This window comes from Hemitrygon akajei, chromosome 8 (assembly GCF_048418815.1).
Source record: "Hemitrygon akajei chromosome 8, sHemAka1.3, whole genome shotgun sequence".
Classification (NCBI taxonomy): domain Eukaryota; kingdom Metazoa; phylum Chordata; class Chondrichthyes; order Myliobatiformes; family Dasyatidae; genus Hemitrygon; species Hemitrygon akajei.
Window position 1 is genome coordinate 49198710 of NC_133131.1, and position 23118 is coordinate 49221827.

The window sequence follows — 23118 nt, forward strand, 5'->3', positions numbered from 1 at the left end:
GAGAAAACAGGTTAGTTTCTAGTAAAAGGGAAGGGTAGAACAAAGGTTATAGGGTGGAAAGAAATGAGTTAATGTGGCGATCAATGTTTATGATGTTGCTTTATTTTTTATTTGTTGCTAATATTGGGCCTGTTGGATGTGACCAACAGGTCAGGTGATAACAATGAAGGGAGAAAAGCTAAGCCAAGATCACCGACAGTTGACTTATCCAAATGGCCAGTTCTGATGCAGCTAGAAAGAACAAATGACCCAAAGTTGATTGCTTGAGTGTCTGCAACATCGTTAAGTTTAAATCACCCCACTAATAGACCACCAAGTCATCCAATCAAAAGCTCTTAATTATTTAATATGTAGTTTGAAGGTATAAACAAAAGTTAACATGGCAATCACTTGATGAAGTATAACATTTTCTACATGATCCATAATAGCTTAAAATATTAGAATTACGTCATGAATTCTAGGGGACCGTGCACAAGACTTGGCTGGTGTACAGAATGACCTACTACAAAGCACAGTTTAATACAATGCAACATCAAAATAATTTTCATCAGCAGTGTCTTAATACAGTTCAGAAACTTAAGTCTAAGGAAAGTTTGAGACTGGCTTAGAATTTACATGAATGTTAAATTTGAAAATAGATACAATAATTTAAAATCCTATAATAGCTAACTGAGGAAGAGAAATGATGGTAAGTCTTTTGCAGCAATCACGATGGGAACTGAAGTCAGCCCTAAATGTTTGCCGGTGACAACTGAATGATACACAGCAGAGCAGGTACAAAGAATCAGTATCTTATAATTCAGAGGAAACGATTTTACATGGAGTGGAATTAACAGGTTTGTCTGGGGAACCGTCTGAATAGGATTCTCCTGCAGCAATAAATTAATGGATTCCTGGTAGCTAAATGTCCATGACATTTGAGACTTGAAAGTGTTCTTAGCAGAACTGAAACACACAAACCAGCTTTGTGTACTGAGTAGCTGTAAGGAATTCTCCAGAGGTTTGCAGAATAATTCTCTCCTCAAATAGTCCATCTGAATTCATAGGACAATAGCTGGCATTGTCTGGAATACTGTTTTTCTATGTCTGCTAAAGAAAATAGTATGGTTAATTATGTTAAACTGTAAATAAAACTAAATTAAATGTATAAATAAAACTTAAATAATCTTGCACCATCGGTGGTGCTAGATTTTCAGGACTTCTGACAGACTCTTAATATGCAAGCACTTAATTTTGCTATCAATTTTCCAGTGAACCCAGTGAACTTTAAGGGAATGTGAAACAGAATCCAGTGAGTTTCAGCTTGTATACTTCAACTTGTTAAAGTGGGCTGAAATTCACAATTATTCCTAATCCTGACTCTAGCCTTAAATGCCAAAATTCAGAAATATAAAAATTGCCAGGTAATACACAGCAATTCATGTGGCATCTGTAGAGAGAGTTACAGAGTTAGCCGGAATCTCCTTCTATAGCTGGATGTTTCTTTTCCTTGTTCTTCTTGCAGAATTTCTGTTTATAAGTACTATCTTAGAAAACAATGCTATGTAAATAACAATCTAGATAGCCTTTCACTGTACTGAATCAGGAAGTCATCTTTGAAATCTGAGCAGTTTTAAAAGTTCAACTACAGATTATATTAAATATCAGATTATTGTTTCTTACAGACTCTTGACATTGTGTAAACCTTTCTAGTGTTGTATTGTTTTTAATTTCCAATTCATTCAGCTTTTGTTTTAATTTCCTCACAATGACATTATTCTAGTCAATCTCTTAAAGGCAGGCTCCAAAGTTCTGCAGCTCTTTTGTACTAAACACACAAGTGAACTTTACCATACTTTGTATTTCCTTACGACATAGGAAGCTCTTTGACCGTCAAGTCTATGTCTACCCTCAGAGAAATCCCATCACTCCTCTTCTCCCACCTATTTTCTTACGATTTCTTCCCCTTTCTCTGTTAACTACCACAGTTTCCTACCACTTACATACATACAGTGGTCAATTAATCTACCAACCAGCATGTCTTTGGATTGTGAGAGGAAAGCAGAGCATTTTGAGCAAATCCACATGGTCACAGAGAGAACATGCAAACTCCACACAAATAGCGCTAGGAATCAGCGCTACTGTGCCATTCAATAAGGCTCATCCCATCCCTCTTAAACTAATTCAAAAACATCTTTAATTTCCTAGTAAAGCATTAGTACCAAGAATTTCATTTGATCCATTATAAAATTAACTATTTGTACAAGCAGTTAACTGGACTTCTCCAGTGCACTCCTATTCAATATGATCCCAAACCATCCTGACCTCAGTAACACTCATCCCTAGTCCAATTCTTACTGGACATCCCAGTGGTTATAGGGACATCAATGAGGAAAGTTTGAGAGAACAAGAGACATTAGGAGATTGCTGGAGATGCCAGGAGATTTGGCACTCTGGAGAGAAAATAGAATTAATGTTGCAGCAGAACTGGCCAGTTATGATATCAATAGGAAATTATTGAATTCAATAGTAAGTCCCATTGTCTATAGCACGCCTAGATGGAAGCTGAATGCTGGTCCTTGCTGGAACACTGTGGAAGACCACAGGCAGGTCCAAGTGGGATAAAGGATTAAGTCTATGAAGGTTTTCAGTCATCCAGGTCATTGTATATCAAGCATCAAGGCAAATGGACTTGCTGTGTTGTCTAGAAGATGTTTTGCCACTCATCTGAGAGGCTTCTTCTGTTCTAATCCATGGTGGGTAGTTTTCCGGCTTATAAACTCTGAGTTGTTTATGGTTCTAGCAATCACATGAGGGTCGTTACGAGTCATAGAGGTACTGAGAAGGTCAGTAGTCTACTCTTTTCATGAATGGAGGTGTGAACTGTTGCAGAGACATTGGGGTAGAGATGTTAGGACTGCATTGTAAGTAGCTGATAGATACTGTCGTATCTGTTCAGGGATCAGTTTTCCAGTTTGGCAAAGATGGCTTCTTTAAGCCCTCTTTCAAGCCAGCTGTCCTCCATACGTAGCTGGAGTTTCAAAGGAATCTAGAAGGATTTTCAACAAACACCAAACCCCTGAGTTTTTCAAACCTACAAACACACTCAGACAGAAGCTCGTCCACCCTAAGGATCCTACACCCAGACATAAACAGAGCAATATCGTATATGCTGTCCAATGCAATGAGAACTGCACAGATCTGTATATCAATAACACAAAACCACTTCACAAACGGAGGGCTAACACCTCAGGTCAAGACTCAGCTGTATATCTACACCTAAAGGACAAGGAATGCTCCTTTGACGTTAACAATGTGCATGTTTTGGACATGGAGGACAGGTGTTTGAAAGAGGGGTTAAAGAAGCCATCTTTGTCAAACTGGAAAACCCATCCCTGAACAGAGGGGGTGGGGTATGACACCGCCTGTCAGCCACTTACAATGCAGTCCTAACATCTCTACCCCGACATCTCCACAACAGTTTACACCTCCATTCATGCAAAGATGAGATTAATGACCCCCTCATTATCTCTATGACTCTTAATGACCTTCATGTGATTGCTATACCTTTAAAACACTCGGAGTTTATAAGGTGGAAAACTACCCATCAAGGATAAGAACTGAAGAATCCTCTCGAATGAGTGTTGAAGTGTCTTCTAGACAACATAGTAAGTCCAGTTGCCTTGATTTACCACTGCTTGAGGTAAGAATTAAGGTGCCAGGCAAGAGAAATCAGGGTTGCCCTTGTTGAATGAATGGAGGTGTGCATCAAATCAGTCACCTAGTCTGTCTTTGATTTCTCCGGTGTAGAGCAGACCACACAGTGAGTTCTTCAGTATAGAACAGACGCAATAGACTAAGTACCAGTGAATCACTGCTTCACTTGGGAGGTCATTTTTGGTCCCTGAAGGGTGTAAAACAATCAGGTAAAATGTGTTGCATCTCTTTCCACATAATGGGAAAGTGCTGCATATTGGAGATGGATGGTGTATCTATTCATGGAAACTATCTCAAAGTACTGGAAACTGGCACAAAGTGGTGGCTGGTCAGGTGAAAAGTGAGGGCCAGGAGAAGCTGGAAGAGGGGATGAAAGCAGAGGTGCAGAATATAGACGTGATATTGTTGAATGCTTTGTCGATGTTGATGAAGCCACATTTCAGAATAAAGGAAGGCAACTGAGAGACAGTTTTGCAGAAAGTCCTGTCATTAGTAAGAATGTGCTGAAGTCTAATAGTCCTTGCAGTAGGCAGAGCTGAGTCTATGTAGTCAAGATAGGTGTGCCAATCTGTAAGCTTGCGTGTCCCCAGAGAGTGAGACTGACAAATCAAAAAAAAGAATGGAAGAGACAAGGAAGAGAGCAGTGTGGAAATGATAGGCGAAATTATGAACCTTTCAGTTTCAGTATGTGTAGGAAGCAGCACTGATAGGTGAATGTACTGGGGAAATAAAAGCTGATTGAGACTGAAACCTGGCTAGTCTATATTTCCCAGGTATACATATGGCTTGAGTGCCCATAACTGGAATGTTAACCTAAAGGAAGTGAGTTAAATTGTAGAAGTTATTCTATGTAAGATTAGTTCATCCAGGCAAATTAGTCTATTGGTGGAAGGGAACCAGAAGCAGAAACCTTTCAGACACTCTGAGTGAGATGGAAATGCAGAGAGATTGCACGAACATGGTGAAGGTGAAGCTGTTAGAACCAGGAAAATGTGAAAGAGGAAGAAGGCATCAGAGATTACATGCATGTAATGGGAAAGGAGGGATGCAGAAATAAATTTGGACAAGAGCAGGCCGGCCAGTTCTGTTATCCAGCTATAAACTTAACTCAGCTTTTTTGTCCCCATGGACAGATCTGGACTTTAACACATACTCTTCATGTTATCTCTCTAACTTCACTCATGAACCTAGTAATCAGACTTCTCTGAATACTGGGATTATCTGTGCAACCCTGGCCTCACCTGAACGCAGAGATCCCTTTGTCCTATGCATTCCCCTCACCCACAGTTTAAAGTAACACGTTCTCTCATTTCATCAGTTTTGATGAAGAGTCTTCACCCTGAAACATTCACTGTTTCTTTTTCTGCAGATGCTGCCTGACCAGCTTTTTCTGTTTTCATTTTGGGTTACCTTCATGATTTTCCTTTTTAGAAGCTCTTATCTGTTTAGCTTGCATTTAAATCCACTTTCCCAATTGTAAGAACAGCAAAAATAAATTAACATGTTGTACCAAGATGAGGCCACCCTTGGTGGAGGAGCAATACCTTGTATTCCATCTGGGTAGCCTCTAACCTGATGGCTTGAATATTGATCTCCCCTTCCGTTTATAAAAAAAAAATCCCTCCCCCTCCCTTCTTCCATTCTCCACTCTGGTCTATCACCTCCCCCTGGGTCCCATCCCACTCCTTCACTTTCTCCCATGGTCCACTCTCCTCTCCTGAAGAATTCCTCCTTCTCCAACCCTTCATCTTTCAAACACACCTGGCTTCACTTATCACCTTCTAGCTATCTGCCTTCCCGTCCTCCTGCCCTTGTATTCTGGCATCTTCCCCCTTCCTTCTCAGTCCTGAAGAAGGGTCTTGGCCCAAAACATTGACAGTTTATTCTTTTCCATAAATGTTGCCTGACCTGTTGAGTTTTTCCAGCATTTTGTGTGTGTAGCAAAAATAAATGTCTCAATACTCAGGCTTGCTACTCCTGGCAACATTTTACATTGCTGCTTTTGATGTAATACTTCCCTTAACAATTATGGCTGTCCTCATGACTCAATAATCCAATGGCTCTGCATTGTCTCCTTCACCAAGGACTTTGACAGGACATCACCCCCAATGTCCACTCTAACTGTGGGACTCGTATAATCTAGTATTCTTTCTCCATTCTGAGGCTGTGCCCTCTGGTCCTAGACTCCCCCACTAATAGGTAACTCGTCCACTCAGTCTAGGCCTACCCACTCTATCTAGGTTTACTGTTGTGTTAATTGGAACAGAATGAAGCAGCACATAGCACATTAACAGTCTGGTATACCTGGGACCTCAGTTGTACCAGACTAACACATTCTCCTCTTTATTGAATGTTATAACAATCCACTTTTATTTCAATTTTTACAGGTTCATAATCAGGTTTAAAACCACTGGCATATGTTGTGAAATTTGTTGTTAATGCAGCAGCTGTACATTGCAATACTTAATAAAAATGGTAAATTACAGTAAGAAGTGTGTGTGTATATGTGTATGTATATATGTATGTGTGCATTTCTTATTTATAATAGCAAAAAGAGGAATATAAAGTAGTGAGGTAGTGTTCATGAATTCATTGTCCATTCAGAAATCAGATGGCAGAGGGGAAGAAGCTGTTCCAGAATTATTGAGAGTGTGCCTTCAGGCTCCTGTACCTGTTCCCTGACTGTAGCAATGAGAAGAGGACATGTCCTGGGTGATGGGGGTCTTTAATGACGGATGCTGCTTTTCTAAGGCATCTCTAAAAAAGGCTTTTTGAGCATTACAGGTTTTTGGAGGCATTACATGGTATTATAATTTTTTTTCAGTGATTCGGTAAGTTTGGGATTCGGGAGCGTGGCAAATTGGTTAGCCAGATGCTGAATCTTATCTATTTGCATTCAGGTAGGAATTTGAGTTTTACTACAATCAGTCAAATTCTGAGTAACTTTCTTACCTTTACAGCGAAGGGCAGGGAACAGTGTTGACATAATCAGGTTCATCATCATCGTCATCATCATCATTTTCATCTAACTTGCCTTAGTTGGAAGTAAATCATATGTTAGTGAGGCTTGTTGATGCTTTGTGCAATTCCTTCTTTTAGTACAGTTCCTGAAATGATAAACTCTTGAATCTTGTCTGGGCTAGGGAACAATTGTAGGTATAATACTGGCCATTCACCCCCATGAACCAGTTCCACTATTCAATTGGAGAATGGTTAATCTATCCCATTTTACCTGACTCAATGCCCTATCCTTCAATATGGTGGCATCCGTCGGTCTCGAGAGACCATGGATCTGCGCCTGGAGTCTCCAGGGCACAGGCCTGGGCAGGGTTGTATGGGAGACCGGCAGCTGCGAGCCTTCCCCTCTCCACACCACCGATGTTGTCCAAGGGAAGGGCACTAGGACCCACGCAGCTTGGCACCAGTGACGTCGCAGAGCAATGTTTTGTTAAGTGCCTTGCTCAAGGACACAAACACACTGCCTCAGCTGAGGCTCGAACCAGTGACCTTCAGGTTACTAGTCTGATGCCTTGCCCACTAGGCCACGTGCCAACACTCCTTCAATATACCTTCCAAAAATATATATATTGCCAGGTGACAGATGCAAATAGCAATGCAAATGTGGAGACACGCCTCCCTTTAAGCAGAAGGCATGAACCACCGTGCTCAAGGGCAGTTTCTATCTCACTGTTATGAGACTATGAAGTGGTTTCCTATGTAATACCCTGGGTGACATTTCTACTGCTATGCTGTTAGTGGTTTTCTGAAAAAGCAGTGTGTCCAGCTAGTAAGTGTCAGGCTTTGGCTTAAGGTAAGGAACCTTGTCCAATTTAGGAATGTTGTGTCAGCCACTCAGGGTTGTAACTTTCTGCCCAGTGGGATGGCATAGAACATTCCAGAGGGCTGGGTGGGATGAGATTTCTGAAAGACAGTAGTCTGGTTTGGGGTCTTTTGGCGGGGACTGTGGAGTGGAGCACAAGGGAAGATGCTGAGGAATGCCAATCGAAGGAGAGACCCCGTTGTAAGAAGTGCTTTGTGCAGACGAATGGATCCAAGGAGAGAGGGCCAATACTCCTATGTCAGCCAGTTTGTTCGAGATGGTCTGCATTGTTGTAATGAATTGATCTGTATGATGATATGCAAGACTAGATTTTCACTATTGGTGATGATAATAAACCAAATTACCTTGCTTTAATTTTAAGAGTATACTCTCTTATAAAGGAATAGATGAGACAATGACAGAAGTGGGGAAGGGATTGGGGGCAGATTGAAGTCCCTGTCAAACTGTATCATTAGAAGGTAAATGGACACAGATTATTAGTGAAAAGATGATAATAGAGGTTCAGCTGATCTAATCTAGATGTTAAAAGTGTGGTGATCATTGAGGATGAGCGACAGACTCAACAGGCCGAAGAACCTGCTTCCTTGCTATTTGAAGAAACAGGTTCTTCAGCCTATTGGGTCTGTCGCCCATCCTCAGCAATCGCTACACTTTTAACATCTGGATTAGGTCAATCGTACCTTTAGACTTGAGGAGCACGTGTTTATGTATGCTCTCATTTACATGGCTCTAAATTTCTATAGCAACCAGTACGTTTGATGTACCTGCTCACTCAGGACATTTCAACACCATCTTCCAAATTTGTAACATCAATCAGCAAAAAAATTGTGTAAATAAGGGAACCCCATCCACTAAATTCCCCTGCATAGCAAATACTTTGCTGTTAAATCCTGGAACATCCTGTCTTGGAATTAATGGTTTTGTTGTACTCTTGTATCTTTTCTCAAGATCCTTTAAGACAGTGATACCCGTAAAGTGACTTGCCAAATTTCAAATGTACTCTTATCTCTCTGATCTGAGCATTAATGCCCATCAGTGTGCTCGTGGAGCTCTCTGCAGGGCTCAGTCTCTGTTAATCTCCTTTCTCAGGGTGTTAGAGGAAGTGCAGATGATCTGCCTCCCTTTAGAAACTTTCCAATGAGCAGCTCTCAGACATCCTTTTCTTAACTGAGCAATGTTTCTTTCTATTTTTTCCTGATCTGTCTGCAGTTAATGAGTCGCTTTGTTTAAAGTCTATGTCATCAATGAACTTGCCATGAGATGATGCTCTGGCTCTAACTCCTGCTCCCAGTCTCACAACAGCAGAATAGTCCCTTTGAGCTGCATGTCCCAGCAACCCCCAATTTAACCCTGATGTAGTCACAGAAAAATTTACAATGACAAATTAACCTACCCAGTACATCTTTGGACTGTGGGAGGAAATTGGAGGGCGCATTCCAAAGGGAGGACATACAGAGACTCCTTACAGAGGACGCAGGGTTGAACTCCGATGCCTCCCGCTGTAATGAGGGGTGCTAACTGCTGCGCCACTCTGGATTTTTCACCACGACCACAGTACTTACCATTTGCTTCCTCCTGAGCCCTCCACTTCACCGCATATTCGCAGTTCTCGTAGCTCCCTGTAGAGTCAACTGCAATTAAAAATAGTACAGTTGTAAGCAGACACTTCTTGAGTATTTCAGATGCTGAAAGTTCACAGGAACCACACGTTACACCTACCAGAAGTCTGGCTCTCTCCGTTATTTATCTGCACATTTTCATATGAATTTGTATCGTCATCTTCAAGCAAAGAAAAGTGTACATTATTAAAGATGCACAGTAATACTAAAAAATACACTGATCTTTGAAAAACACATTGTGTAGTGGTTACACCACAATCCTTCAAACTAAGCATCTGGACTAATAATGCAGGGAATTCAAATTCAATTCCAACTATGGCAACAGTGGCATTTAAATTTAATTAACTTTTAAGGTTCAGATAGATTTTTTGGAACCAGATTTATTTTCACTTTACAATGTGTCACTTGGTAGTGATGACTTGAAGTAAAACTACCAGACTGTTGTAAAATAAAAAGAGATTTGGTTCAATAATCTGCAATTCTTTCCTTAAAGGTGGGTCAAAACCTAATAATGTAATTGGCTCTTTCAAAGCAAGAGTTCAAGGTCAGTGAGGAGAGCTACTAAATCTAGACAATGACGCCCAGATTGTGGAGAAAAATAAATAAAATAAAATCATATCAGTGCCAATGTTAGGCATGTGCAAGGTTGCTTGCAATAATGAGTGAAATGCCTAGCAGCTGTTTTGCTTTTCAGATTGATAAGAATCTTGAATCTCAACCTTTCTGGACTTTGCAGTGAGAATATGGGTTATTGGCATAGGCCTCACAGTAGCTGTGCCCTGAACTACTGTTTTGAATCTACTACTGGAGGGAGTTTGGGGCTCTTGAACCACAGTAGAACCCTGAACTGCCTTCCATTCCCCTCCAATAGATGCTGAGTTCCTTCAGCAGATCGGTTCTCCACTTTCCAGCTTTTGCAGGCTTGTGTGCCTCCTTATCAATTATTGAAATTGGACAAGAGATTCAATGTTTGTTGAGATGTAAATGAACTATAGGATTAAACATCATGGAACATTAAATAAATTTAAATCAAGTAAATTAGATCAAATAATCATCTTATTTTTACTTCTACATTTGTCATTTCCATAAAGGAGCCAGGCTCAGGTGGTTCCAGAATGAGGAAAGGGGAAAGTGACCCACAAGGCCAGTACGTACATGGAGAAAGAGTGGCAGAGTGCTCAGCCCTGCCTACAAACCAGAACAGCAATCAGCCGTAGACTTCCCTTTCTGAAATTTACTCAAACTTTAGGATATTGGAGGTAGAATCTTGGGTCATTTTAAAAATATATATCTTGTTTAATTGGGAACATTGTAGACCAACTGCAGATGTGTATAACTGTACTTAAGGTACTCACTGTAAACTCTCTGGGCCCGCCTGATTGTGCAACAGTGACCACCTTGAACTCTTCTCACTCGATCTAACCTAGCCACCTTCAGAACTTGCAGTGTTCCACTCAAACCTGCGGACAAAGATGGTGCTGAGGTTGTCTAACGAACAGCCTCTATGTGGTAGGGGCTAAGAATCAGCTCTCAGACAGCCGCTCACACCTCTCTCTTAACCCATTGATGAACATAAGACCATGTGAGAGTAAGCGTTCGGCACAGACTAGAAGGGCCGAGATGGCCTGTTTCCGTGCTGTAATTGTTACATGGTTATGTGTCTCTTACACAGCCACAAAGCTCATTTCCTGGAAAGATCGTCCCTCCACAGTTTCCAAAAATACGAGTGTCTCTATCTCACACGGCCTTTACTGCCTCTTGCACAAAGTCCAAAACAGGACAATCTGGACAGACCATTGTTCTACCTGAACAATGTACAGCACAGTGCTTCAAAAAGTCAACATCCATTAAAGATCCCAAAAATCCGGGCCATGCCACCTTGCAGCTACCATTAGGCAGGAGGTACAGAAGCCTTAAGTCCCACACCACCAGATTCAAGAGCAGCTACTTCTTCAACCATTTGGTTCTTGAACCAACCTGCACTACTCTAAATCACTACCTCGGTATAGCAATACCGTGACCACTTTGAATTATTTCTTATTAAAATTGTGCATAATCTGTGTTTCTTGTGAATGCAACTTATCTGTTGTGATGTGGCTGTGGTTAGGCTGCAAGTAAGCTTTCATTGTACTTGTGCATATGACAATAAACTTGACTTTGTTTCATCCTGCTCCAGCCCCAACAAACCATCCACGAGTTGCATGAAGGGAACAAGTCTAATCTATCCAAGCTTGTTAATGATACAAAACTAGGTTGTGAGAGGATAGAGGCAGGCTAAGTGAAGGGGTAGAATGAATGTTAAAAAACATGATAGTATCCTCTTTGGAAAAAGAAATCAAGGTGCAGCTTTATTTGTCATATACAGTACATTTACATGTATTAGGAATTTGCTGTGTGTATTGGCACAACATGCAACAAAAACAATACCATTCAACAATTCTAAAGAATTATATACAGTGGCATGCAAAAGTTTGGGCACCCCTGGTCAAAATTTCTGTTACTGTGAATAGTTAAGTGAGTAGAAGATGAACTGATCTCCAAAAGTCATAAAGTTAAAGATGAAACATTCTTTTCAACATTTTAAGCAAAATTAGTGTATTATTTTTGTTTTGTACAATTTTAGAGTGAGGAAAGGGAAAGGAGCACCATGCAAAAGTTTGGGCACCCCAAGAGATTTGAGCTCTCAGATAACTTTTACCAAGGTCTCAGACCTTAATTAGCTTGTTAGGGCTATGGCTTGTTCACTATCATCGTTAGGAAAGGCCAGGTGATGCAAATTTCAAGGCTTTATAAATACCCTGACTCCTCAAGCCTTGTCCCAACAATCAGAAGCCATGGACTCCTCTAAGCAGCTGCCTAGCACTCTGAAAATTAAAATAAATGATGCCCACAAAGCAGGAGAAGGCTATAAAAAGATAGCAAAGCATTTTCAGGTAGCCATTTCCTCAGTTCGTAATGTAATTAAGAAATGGCAGTTAACATAAATGGTGGAGGTCAAGTTGAGGTCTGGAAGACCAAGAAAACTTTCCAAGAGAACTACTTGTAGGATTGCTAGAAAGGCAAATCAAAACCCCCATGTAACTGCAAAAGACCTTCAGGAAGATTTAGCAGACTCTGGAGTGGTGGTGCACCGTTCTATTGTGCAGCGACACCTGCACAAATATGACTTTCATGGAAAAGTCATCTGAAGAAAATCTTTCCTGCGTCCTCACCACAAAATTCAGCATCAGAAGTTTGCAAAGGGACATCTAAACAAGCCTGATGCATTTTGGAAACAAGTCATGTGGACTGATGAAGTTAAAATAGAACTTCTTGGCCACAATGAGCAAAGGTATGTTTGGAGAAAAAAGAGTGCAGTATTTCATGAAAAGAACTCCTCTCCAACTGTTAAGCACGGGGGTGGATCGATCATGCTTTGGGCTCATGTTGCAGCCAGTAGCACGGGGAGCATTTCACTGATAGAGGGAAGAATGAATTCAATTAAATACCAGCAAATTCTGGAAGCAAACATCACACAGTCTGTAAAAAAGCTGAAGATGAAAAGAGGATGGCTTCTACAACAGGATAATGATCCTAAAAACACCTCAAAATCCACAGTGGACTACCTCAAGAGGCGCAAGCTGAAGGTTTTGCCATGGCCCTCACAGTCCCCAAACCTAAACATCATCGAAAATCTGTGGATAGACTTCAAAAGAGCAGTGCATACAAGACGGCCCAAGAATCTCACAGAACTAGAAGCCTTTTGCAAGGAAGAATGGGTGAAAATCCCCCAAACAAGAATTGAAAGACCCTTAGCTGGCTACAGAAAGCGTTAACAAGCTGTGATACTTGCCAAAGGGGGTGTTACTAAGTACTGACCATGCAGGGTGCCCAAACTTTTGCTTCGGGCCCTTTTCCTTTTTTGTTATTTTGAAACTGTAAAAGATGGAATTAAAAAGTAATCTTGCTTAAAATATTAAAGAAATATGTCATCTTTAACTTTATGCCTTTTGGAAATCAAGTCATCTTTTACTTGCTTAGCTATTCACAGTAACATAAATTTTGACCAGCGGTGCCCAAACTTTTGCATGCCACTATAAGTTAGAGGTTCAAGTATTGATAAGTAATAAAATATGTATAAATACATAAATATCAGCATGTATTTACAATGTAAACAGCTTTATAAAAAGTGGTTTAAAGTGTTTACAGTGCAGTGACTAAAGTAATAGTGGGCTGGGGAGGGGAACTAACTAGAATGGTTGATCAGATTAATTGCCTATAGGGAAAAAAACTTTTAAGCTGGTGTGCAGTTTTCATTTTAATAGCCCTATAATGTTTTCCATAAAGCTATCGGAAAAGGCAGTTGCAGGGTGGGTAATATCTGCAATGATTTTTTTCCCTGCCTGCTACTTTATCCTGGACACATCCAAGCCCCATGGTGATGGCAGACTGAAGCCAATGACTTTTTCTGCTGCAGTTTCGTATATTGTGAGAGGATGTTGCACCAAACCAGACAGATTAATGGCTGATGTGAGATACATCTCAGTGTTGGCTGAAGAAATTTCTCCTCTCAGAGGGATAATCTTTAGAAATCTCTAAGCAAGAACCATATTCAAAAAAAAAGGATCAATAAACTTTTTGATATTAAGGGAATTTAGGGATTAGTTCAGAAATTGACCTTAGCAGTACAGCATACAGAGGGGCTGAATGGCCTATTCCTGTTTATATTTCTTATGTTCTTAGATTCATCTATCCGTATACTGTAGATGTTTTCTAACTCCAAGGTTGGAGCATTTATTGCCTCGAGCAGCGACACCAAGGTTGTAAGGTCCACACTGACAAGGTAAGGTAGACTGCTCTCTGTCAAGCAGAATCTGATGGAAATTGAGGTGGTAAAGTGTAACCAGGAAGAAGGGGGTCAGAAAAATGACAGAGCTCTGCTTGACCCCATTTTCCATTGGATTGGGTTTGCTGTTGACCTCGGGTTAGGACCACAGCTTTCTACGTCACTATGTAGCAGACACAGAAGTGGAGTAATTTTCCTACAGCAGCCAAATCGATAAGGCAGAAGACTTTTGAAAAATCAGTCAAGGCCGTGTGCAGTGGGTGATGCTGTTTCAACATCCCTGTTGGGTTTGTCACGTGATGGAGGTGGTGTCCATTGTGGCTGTATGTGCACAGAGTCTACACTGCAGCTTGGGGAGGGGGTAGCTCATTAACCATTGCTTGAGGAAGATCCCTGAGGCAGAGCACACGGAGATACCACAATCGGACATCTTCTCCCTTGAGAAGTGTCAGGATTACAGCTTCTCTGATACTCATCTCTTCCCAGATGAGGGAGACACAGTCACTGATTTACATCAGAGATATTCTGCCTAATTTTACTGCTTCAATAGGATTTTGTCTCCAGAGGTCTTCATTTTTATCTTAAATTGTCTCTTCACTCCCTTGCCTGGCTGGAGAAGTGCAGAGAACTGCAGTGGAGTGCTAGCAGCAGAATGGAATCAAGGACTGACAAGTGGTACAGATTTTCCAGGCTCTGCTGGCAGAGAGTCTGGCTGGCTGCCTCTGTTGCTAATGAGCTACCTCAGTGAGATCAGTTCGCCATCTAATGGCAGGGCGTGGTAAATCAACATCGAGCAGAGAACCAATCGGTTGAAGGGGCATTTTGGTGTTATTTTTCAACTAGGAAACATCAAGACTATGCTGAAAAGTGATCATTTCCAGAAGTGTCCACAGTATAAATTATAACACTACTTTCTCAGCTTAAATTGCAACAGCTACTCCCAAAGTTTGATGAAATTCTACCTACGGAGACACAAGAGACAACAGATGTTGCTAGCTACCGCTGGCTGAATATTTGCTTTTTGATACATTCTCAGTGAGTCAGGAACCTTCAACCCATGGCTGCTCAAAGCAAGGACTCACGATGATATTGAGAAGCTAACAGCCATGTATTGGGAGCTCAAAGAGGGAGAGCACACCACTTCACAGGCTACCAAAGGGCAGGATAGCACAAGCATTAACCGTGGGCTGAAGGGCTTGACCAGCACCACCTGCCCCATCTGAGGGAGGATTTGCATCAGCATGTGGCTCCAATGGCTAACTCTGAACTGCCAAAACCAGAGTGAAGGATATTCACACAACACACTCAAAATGCTGGTGGAACACAGCAGGCCAGGCAGCATCTATAGGGAGAAGCACTGTCGACGTTTCAGGCCGAGAGTGAAGGATATTTACTCTGCCTTGAGGATGTGCCTAAGAAGATGATAGAGATGCCTTCATAATCAGTCTGAACCTGATTGGTCACAAGAGATAGATGTGTGAATGAGCCATTCAGCCCCTCAGATTTGCCCTGCTATTCACAATAATTAGGGCTGATCCAGCCACTGGTCATTACCTGTAGCCCAGAAGCACTGAGGGCAATTTAGGCAGCTTCAGCTGTTGCTGTGGTTATAAAACAGCACCTAACTGGAATCAGATTTGGAGCTATCAATCATTGCCTTTACCCAACCATCTGGAGAGCCCCAGGCTCAGAAGAAGGATTGGACCTACAATGCAACTTCAAAACATCCAACTTCCAATTGAAGTAAAACTTGATCAATGTCGACATGAAGCACTAAGAATAAAGGTAGTGGCACTGGTCAAACTGACGTGAGCAGTGGTTCCCACATATTACCTCCCTGGGAACAGTGGGAGCTTCTAAGGGGGCGGTGGAGGGTGGTGCTTGGTACCAAGGGGGACAGCTGAGGGAATATGGGCTTAATTTAAGAAATTAATTACTTATTATAAGCACTTTATCCTCAGTACCTTATAATTGATTACAATAATCACATAATTACTTGAACTCTTGCTAACCCACTGTTCTCTTAGATTTTGCTCAAAACTCATTATAGTTGTTGAAAAGCAATGTGTCAGTTCTGTATTCGGCATATTGTGAGAAATCTGGACTGACAAAAACATGTTACTTTCGGGCCCAGCCCACACGTTATTGCTGTTCACCGCAGTGGTACAGTGTTAGTACGATTCCCATCGTCTAATCACGCAGTGCCGCAATCCCTGTGAATTAGGGTATTCTCGTTCAACGGAGTAAAGTTCAGAATCTGTCCTTTCGAATGGTCTTGGCCACATTTCTCTAGCCCATGGCCCAACCAAGGTATCGCTGCCCCACTTTATGTACCTTCAGGCACAGAGTCAGGTTTTGCCTGAGCAACGGTGATGTCGTAATTTTCCCCTTTTAATTGCAGTACTTAAACAATAGGTGATTGACCGTAATGATTAGGCAATAATGAAAATGGCAGAAGGAGACCAAACAAGTGGAGTATCTGAAATATGGATTTATACCAAGCAACCAACAGCAGCCAATATGTCTGTTGTGTGAAGAAGTTTGTTCAAATGAGGCAATGAAACCATCTGGGCTCCTTGTACATCTGAAGAGAATACACTCTGATAAATCAAACAAGAACTTGGCTTATTCTCAGACACTTTGTGAAAACTTTTGGAAAAGTACAGTAAAACACTTAAAACATGTTTTCCAGCACTTCACAACAGAACAGTGATGGCTTGCATGCTTCATACAACATTTCATTGCTCATCACTAAATTCGGAAAGCCCCAAAGAATTGGAGAAGAACTGATTCTGCCAGCAATAAGGATAGTTAAGAGTACGGTTTCACACAAGTCACCAGAGCAAATAAGTAAAGAGATTCCACCGAGCGACAACTCCATTCAAAGATGAATAGATGAAATGTCTGCGAATGTAGAAGACACATTGTGTAGCACACTCAAGCCAATTTGCTCTGCAGTTGGATGAGCGAATTTTTCAAAGAGAAGGACATTGCACTCACCAACATTTTTGCTTGTACAGCTGACGGGCACCGTCGATGGCAGGATGCCACTGTTGGGTTATTACTTTCGCCAGAGAAGGTGTACCTAATATATTTAGTATTTACTGTGTAATTCACAAACACATTGTCACAAAAAAAGCTAAACGATTGGCTGCATAAATCATTAAATACTGTTATCACAGTGGTAAATAACATCAGGCTCCTTATTGTTGTCATAGCTGGGGGTGGTAGTTGGGATAAGCTCCCACTGCTTATTAAATGCTCCCAATGGCATACATCTCAAATAGCCTCTGACTATTTGAGTCCAGCTCCTGGCCTTCGGGCATAGCTTAGCTACGAAGCCTGGCAGAACAGTTTCGGCTGCCAGGAGAAGGGGAAAGGCAGGTTAATGAGGCCTTAAAAACCAGTTGCTTTGGGCAGATGGGGCTCATCAGCTGTAGTTGGCAGCTCTTCAAGGAGAAGGAACACTCTAATCTCAACCCTCCACTACCTTGCGGCAAAGGAGAAGGTGACTGACTTTAGGAAGATGAAGCCTGAATTGCTCCCTTTTATATTGACAGTAAGAACAATTTCCTGAGGGTGCACCTGGATGACAGACTTGAGTGGAGCACCCACACAGAGGCTGTGTACAAGAAGGGCCAGAGCCACCTCTACTTCCTGAGGAGACTGAGGTCCTATAGAGTGTGCAGGCCTCTCCTTCACATGTTCTACTACCGGTAGTCTGTTGTCTGCAGTACAATCTTCTATGCAGTGGTGTGCTGGGGCAGTGGCATCAACACGGGTGATGCCAACAGGCTCAATAAACAGATTGAAAAAGGCTGGCTCTGTAATTGGAGTCAAACTGGAGGCTGTGGTATAACAAAGGACCCTACAAAAAATCCTGGCAATTCTGGTCAATGTTTCACACCCTCTGCATGCCACCTTGGCTGAACAGAGGAGCACTTTTAGTAATAGACTGCACTGCTCCGAAGAGCGCTGTAGGAGGTCATTCTTACCCTCAGCCATTAGGCTCTATAATGAGTCATAGAAACATAGAAAATAGTTGCAGGAGTAGGCTATTCGGCCCTTCGAGCCTGCACTGCCATTCAGTATGATCATGGCTGATCATCCAACTCAGAACCCTGTACCTGCTTTCTCTCCATACCCCCGATCCCTTTAGCCACAAGGGCCATATCTAACTCCCTCTTAAATATAGGCAATGAACTGGCCTCAACTGTTTCCTGTGGCAGAGAATTCCACAGATTCACCACAGTCAACCTATAGCCAGGGAAGTGATGACCCCCTCCTGTTAGACTGTTCGAGGTAACTTATTTTTTATTCTCTTACTTCTCTTCTAATATTTGAAACTTGTAATCATCCTTTGACACTGTAATTTCCTTTGGGATCAATAAAGTATCCATCTACCCACTCATGGAGAAGGCTTCAGGAGTAAACCTGAGGAAAAATCTGGAGCTGGAGTTCCTAAAGCAGTCCTATGCTGAGTTCAATTCTGACAGGCAACTCCTGCAACACCGCTGGAGTCTCTGCTGTTCCTTTCGATTCATCAACTGTGTGGAGAGGGGGAGCCTGCTACACGGTATCAGCTTGCTCTCCATATCGTACTGCCCTGGTTTGCATTTTATGTACACAGCAGGGATGCAACATCCAAGGTCAATCCCGACCAATGGAGAGCCTCAAAAAAAAAAATCAAGCCCCGTGCTCTCAATTCTCAACTATTTTGAGAGCTTTGTATTGAGAACAGTGAAGTTTCAATGCTTGCTGGTGCACACTGAAGTCAGATGGCTCTCAATAGGAAACTGCCTGAGACACTTGTATGTGCTTTTTGAAACAGTGATAAAATTCTTTAAAGACTCAAATGCTTCATTCAGTAATCAACTCAAGAATATTACATATGGCGTTGCTTATTTGACAGAGTTATTTGCAAAGTTTAATGAAATTGTTCTTCAAGGAAATGATATGAATCTTATCAAAGACAAATCGGCCGTCTCCACGTTTCTGCCCGGGTTGACCCCATTGATCGTCACATCCATTTCCAATTTCTGAGCCTCGCTGAGTTGGAAGGGATAGAAAGAATACCAGATGTCTTCACACGGCAGGGTGAGCTGTATAAGGACATGTCAGAGAGATTTCAGGATCTTCTCTCAATCCATATTCCAAATTGGGTAATAAATCCACTCCTGAATGCTTGTAATGACGAATTAACAGGAATAATTGATCTTGCTACAAAATGACTTTGAACTGAAGCCAAAGTTCTAAAACTCATATCACCTTTTGGTTGCAGAATGGAATCTCTGAACACTATCCTGCATGACAGTAAAAGCTCAAGACGTTTATATTGCCTTTCCAACATTTTATTTAGTGGAGCGTGGTTTCAGTTCAGTTGCCCAACTTCGTTTAGAGCAATGAAACTGACTGCAAATGACTGAATTTGGAGTTCTGAGACTCCTGAGTGACATTCGGCCTGATGTTGAGAAGCTGATATCAACTGCACCAAGCCCATCCATCTTACTGAAAGGTGAAAAAGCAATGAAGTAGTGAATAGTTGGACTCTAATTAATGATCTAAAATTGTAATTAAATAAATAATTTGTAGCTTTAAATATATTTGAATAATTTTTGTAATTCTTTGTAACTGCTTTGAACTTGGAATTTCTCATTTCTTTTACTGTGCATCATAAATCAAAATTTTTTATAGGTTTTATGTAATGGCTGGAAAGGGAGCGGGGATGCTGGGGATGCCGGGGATGCCGGGGATGCTGGGGATGCTGGGGATGCCGGGGATGCTGGGGATGCCGGGGATGCCGGGGATGCTGTCTGGGAACTAAGGAGGGTAGTAACCCAAAAAGTTTCGAAACCACTGGACTAGAGTCTAACTGACGTGAGTCCAATGACTGCAGTAAGTTACAGACCGTGATCCAGGACATGTTTTTCAGGTTGACTAAATTACTCATCTTTTCTATCTTATTATGCAAACTGGTTGTTGTGTTTCTCAACACCTTGAGAAACCCCAAGGGCAGAGAATGCTCTGTAACTCAACTTCTCACAGGTTTGCGGGGTTTTACAGAGATGCAACTCCCAAGCGTCAGACCATACCTTGAACTTGTTGCTCAGAGCCTCACAGCCTGGTTAATACAATGCATGGCAGCTGGTAGTGCCACTGTACAACTTACCATCTGTGGATGTGGGATGTTCCCGAGGACTGCAATAATGATCTTCAGCCAAAGGGTTTCTGTCAGAAACAATGCAAGTTGGAAATGAAACATAAACCGTCCCAGATCAGTTTGTCACTGGGCAGTAGAAGGGCAGCACAATGATACAGCTGATGCTGCTGCTGGCTTCCAACTCCAGCGATCCCAGCCTCTGGTGCTCCCTGTGTGAGTTTTCTTTGGGTCCCCAGTTTTCTCCCAAAATCCTGTTAAGTATGGGGGTCTGTGGGTTAATTAGTCTTGGTAAATTGTTCCTAGTATGACTTTATGATTCAAATTATTTTAAAAAATCCATATGGCAGTTACCAAGGCAGTGTTGTCTTAGGCCCCTATGCAGATGCTACCTCCATAACTGTGATCTCTGTGTTAGCCAAAGGCCAGCTTCTGTCTCCCAATAGTGAATAGTGTTGGTGAAAATCTGTGCATTCCCCACTCACTCACTGCCCGCTATCGAGGGCTTTGGTGACAAGGAATGTGCTAACTTAGATGATCTGTTGCTCTGTGAGGCAGGCCCAAATGTACAGATGGTGCAGACGTCAAGGGCAAGTTTGGCAATTAAGAAAATGTAAGGCAAATGGTTCACGTCTGTTACAGGAGCACATGAAAACAGGAGCTGGGTGGTCTAACCTCAACTGTGCAAACACAAGAGATTCTGCGGATGCTGGAAATCCAGAGTAACACACACAAAATGCTGGAGGAACTCAACGGGTCAGGCAGCATCTATGGAAAGGACTAAATAGTTGATGTCTCAGGCGGAGATCCTCTGACCTCATAGATGCTCCCTGACCTGCTGAGTTCCTCCAACATTTTGAATGTGTTACTCACTTCAAATGTGTGGCAGCTTGCTGAGGCCACACTTCAGGGACTGGATACAATTTCACTCTCCTTACTTCAGAAAGGATGCAGTCCAGCAGGGAGAACTCTGCAAAGATTTATGAGACTGGTCCGGGGATGTCAGCTTTGCCCGTCTACCTGCAGCAAGTGAGGCTGCATTCTCCAGAGTTAAAGATGTCACTGGCAGGATGATGCAGGGAGGACCTTGCCCTGGATCTGGCCCAACTCGGTTGTGAAGGATCTGTCCTCCAGTTAGGACACCAGAAATGGGAACTGGGAGGAATCACCCTCTTGTTATCTCCAATCCTAAATATGACATCCTGGCTCCAGCACAAGACCAGCCCTGACAGCAGAATTCCTGCAATAAAGTTTGTAAAAGGAGGTATCTCATCATTAAAACCTTTCTCTGGGTTTCTGCCTCCACTAAACAGTAAAGCACCAATAATCCACCGTCCAGATGTTCTGAAATCGCCAAGGCTCTGCATCTGGCTCACTAGCTCTGATCCCATCCTTCTGACTGTGGCTCTTCTTCCTGGCTTCCTTTAAGCTCAACGGGTTCACTGGTAAATTATGATATAAAACTAAAAAATAATCATTAAAAGTTGTAGCATTACTAGAGTGGAAACACCCAGCAGTCTAGAACAGGGGTTTCCAATCTGGGGTCCACAAACCCCTTGTTTAATGGTATTGGTCCACAGAATATAAACAGGTTGGCAACTCCTGGTCTGGCAGCAAAGAGCCCAGTGTGCTGGGGTAAATGCCACATTCGCCCATGGTTCTGTCCCTGTCTTCAGCCTCCTTTGATTCAGCTGAGAGAGTTCTCACTGCAGTCAATGAAGAAAAAGCAACAGTGACTTACATGTAGTCCTGGTCCAGTTGATGGTGGTTTTCTGCAAAGGACAAACTTTGTTACACTCTTTCAGTAATTTCTGTGGAACTACACACTATCAGCAGGCAACAGAGGCCAAGTTAGCATGAGGTGGACAACCACTCCTAATAACAGCAAGAGAGAAAGGTCACATGGAAGAGTGCAGCACAGCAGTGGTCACCTCAACGTGACCAGAGTTACACACAGTGCTGCAGATGTCACGACCAGCACTACAGATGGACCCAGAGTTACACAGCAGTTGTCTGACCAAAGAGAGACACAGACCCACTTCCTTTTATTGTGTAAGCATCTTCTCCTCTGCAATTCTCGGACTTAGAATCGGAAGTGGGTTGTGGAGGAATATATTGGAGAGCAGCCTTCAGAATACTGTGACAACTAATATATGTTTTGGACACAGTCTTGCCTAAGATTTGTCACTGGAATAATGAATCTGATATTCTGAAACCTTACTGTATATGAAATGAGTAATTAAAATAACAGGCATACTTAGAATTATTAATTAAAAACAGAAACATTTCCAAATAAAAGCATTATGCTAAAGTAAAATAAATTGCAGAGAATAGTTTGCTTTTCCCCATGGATGATGTTGTCACGAGCTGCACTCAGCACCAGCTTCCAGTGCTGACACAGCAAGCAGTGCTCTGTCCTGACCACAGGCTCCCTGTGAACTGGAGCAATGCTGTAACCTGACAGATTCAGCCTCTAATCAGTCATCACAGCGTCATCTCCAGCTGCTGATCACCTGTCTGAGCGCAGACTGAAGTGCCGTGGATGGTGTAATTACTGGTAGTCACAATAGAGGCTAACCCACGTTAAGAAAGACTGTGGGTTGCTTTTCCAGAAACAGACTGTTTCATGATTTTATATAACATGAAGACATGGAGCCGCTTAATTTGCACATAAATTCCGTGATAGTGAAGCTGATCCTGTATCTCAATTTTTTGGGGAATGATTTATCAATTCTGTAAGAGTGAATTTTCAATAACCTGAATGGTTGTAACATGTACTTCCTCACAATCCCACAGCCTTTCCACAAATGCAGCAATCTCTTATAACCAAACTGCAGATATCAAAGCAGCTGTGCAGGTTAACAGTGTTGTTAAAAAGGCGTATGGTGTGTTGGCATTCATCAACCGTGGGATTCAGTTCAAGAGCCTTGAGGTAATGTTACAGCTATGTAAGATCTTGGTCAGACCCCACTTGGAGTAC

The 23118-nt window shown here is 42.1% G+C and overlaps 1 protein-coding gene across 2 annotated transcripts in view; it reads right to left on the reverse strand.

Moving 5' to 3' along the window:
• Positions 1 to 320: 320 nt before the first annotated feature.
• Positions 321 to 23118, reverse strand: part of LOC140731878 (uncharacterized) — a 135935-nt gene continuing 113137 nt past the window's right edge. Inside the window, exons 8-13 of one of the 2 annotated variants that reach the window (XM_073053817.1) lie at positions 21880 to 21910; positions 20151 to 20209; positions 9257 to 9316; positions 9100 to 9168; positions 6649 to 6730; positions 321 to 1086 (exon numbers count right to left, since the gene is read on the reverse strand). In XM_073053817.1, coding sequence (XP_072909918.1) covers positions 6651 to 6730; positions 9100 to 9168; positions 9257 to 9316; positions 20151 to 20209; positions 21880 to 21910 — 299 coding nt within the window. In that variant the 3' untranslated portion in view covers positions 321 to 1086; positions 6649 to 6650. Of the gene's footprint in view, positions 1090 to 6648; positions 6731 to 9099; positions 9169 to 9256; positions 9317 to 20150; positions 20210 to 21879; positions 21911 to 23118 lie in introns of both variants that reach the window. The other variant, XM_073053816.1, reaches the window with a different exon arrangement.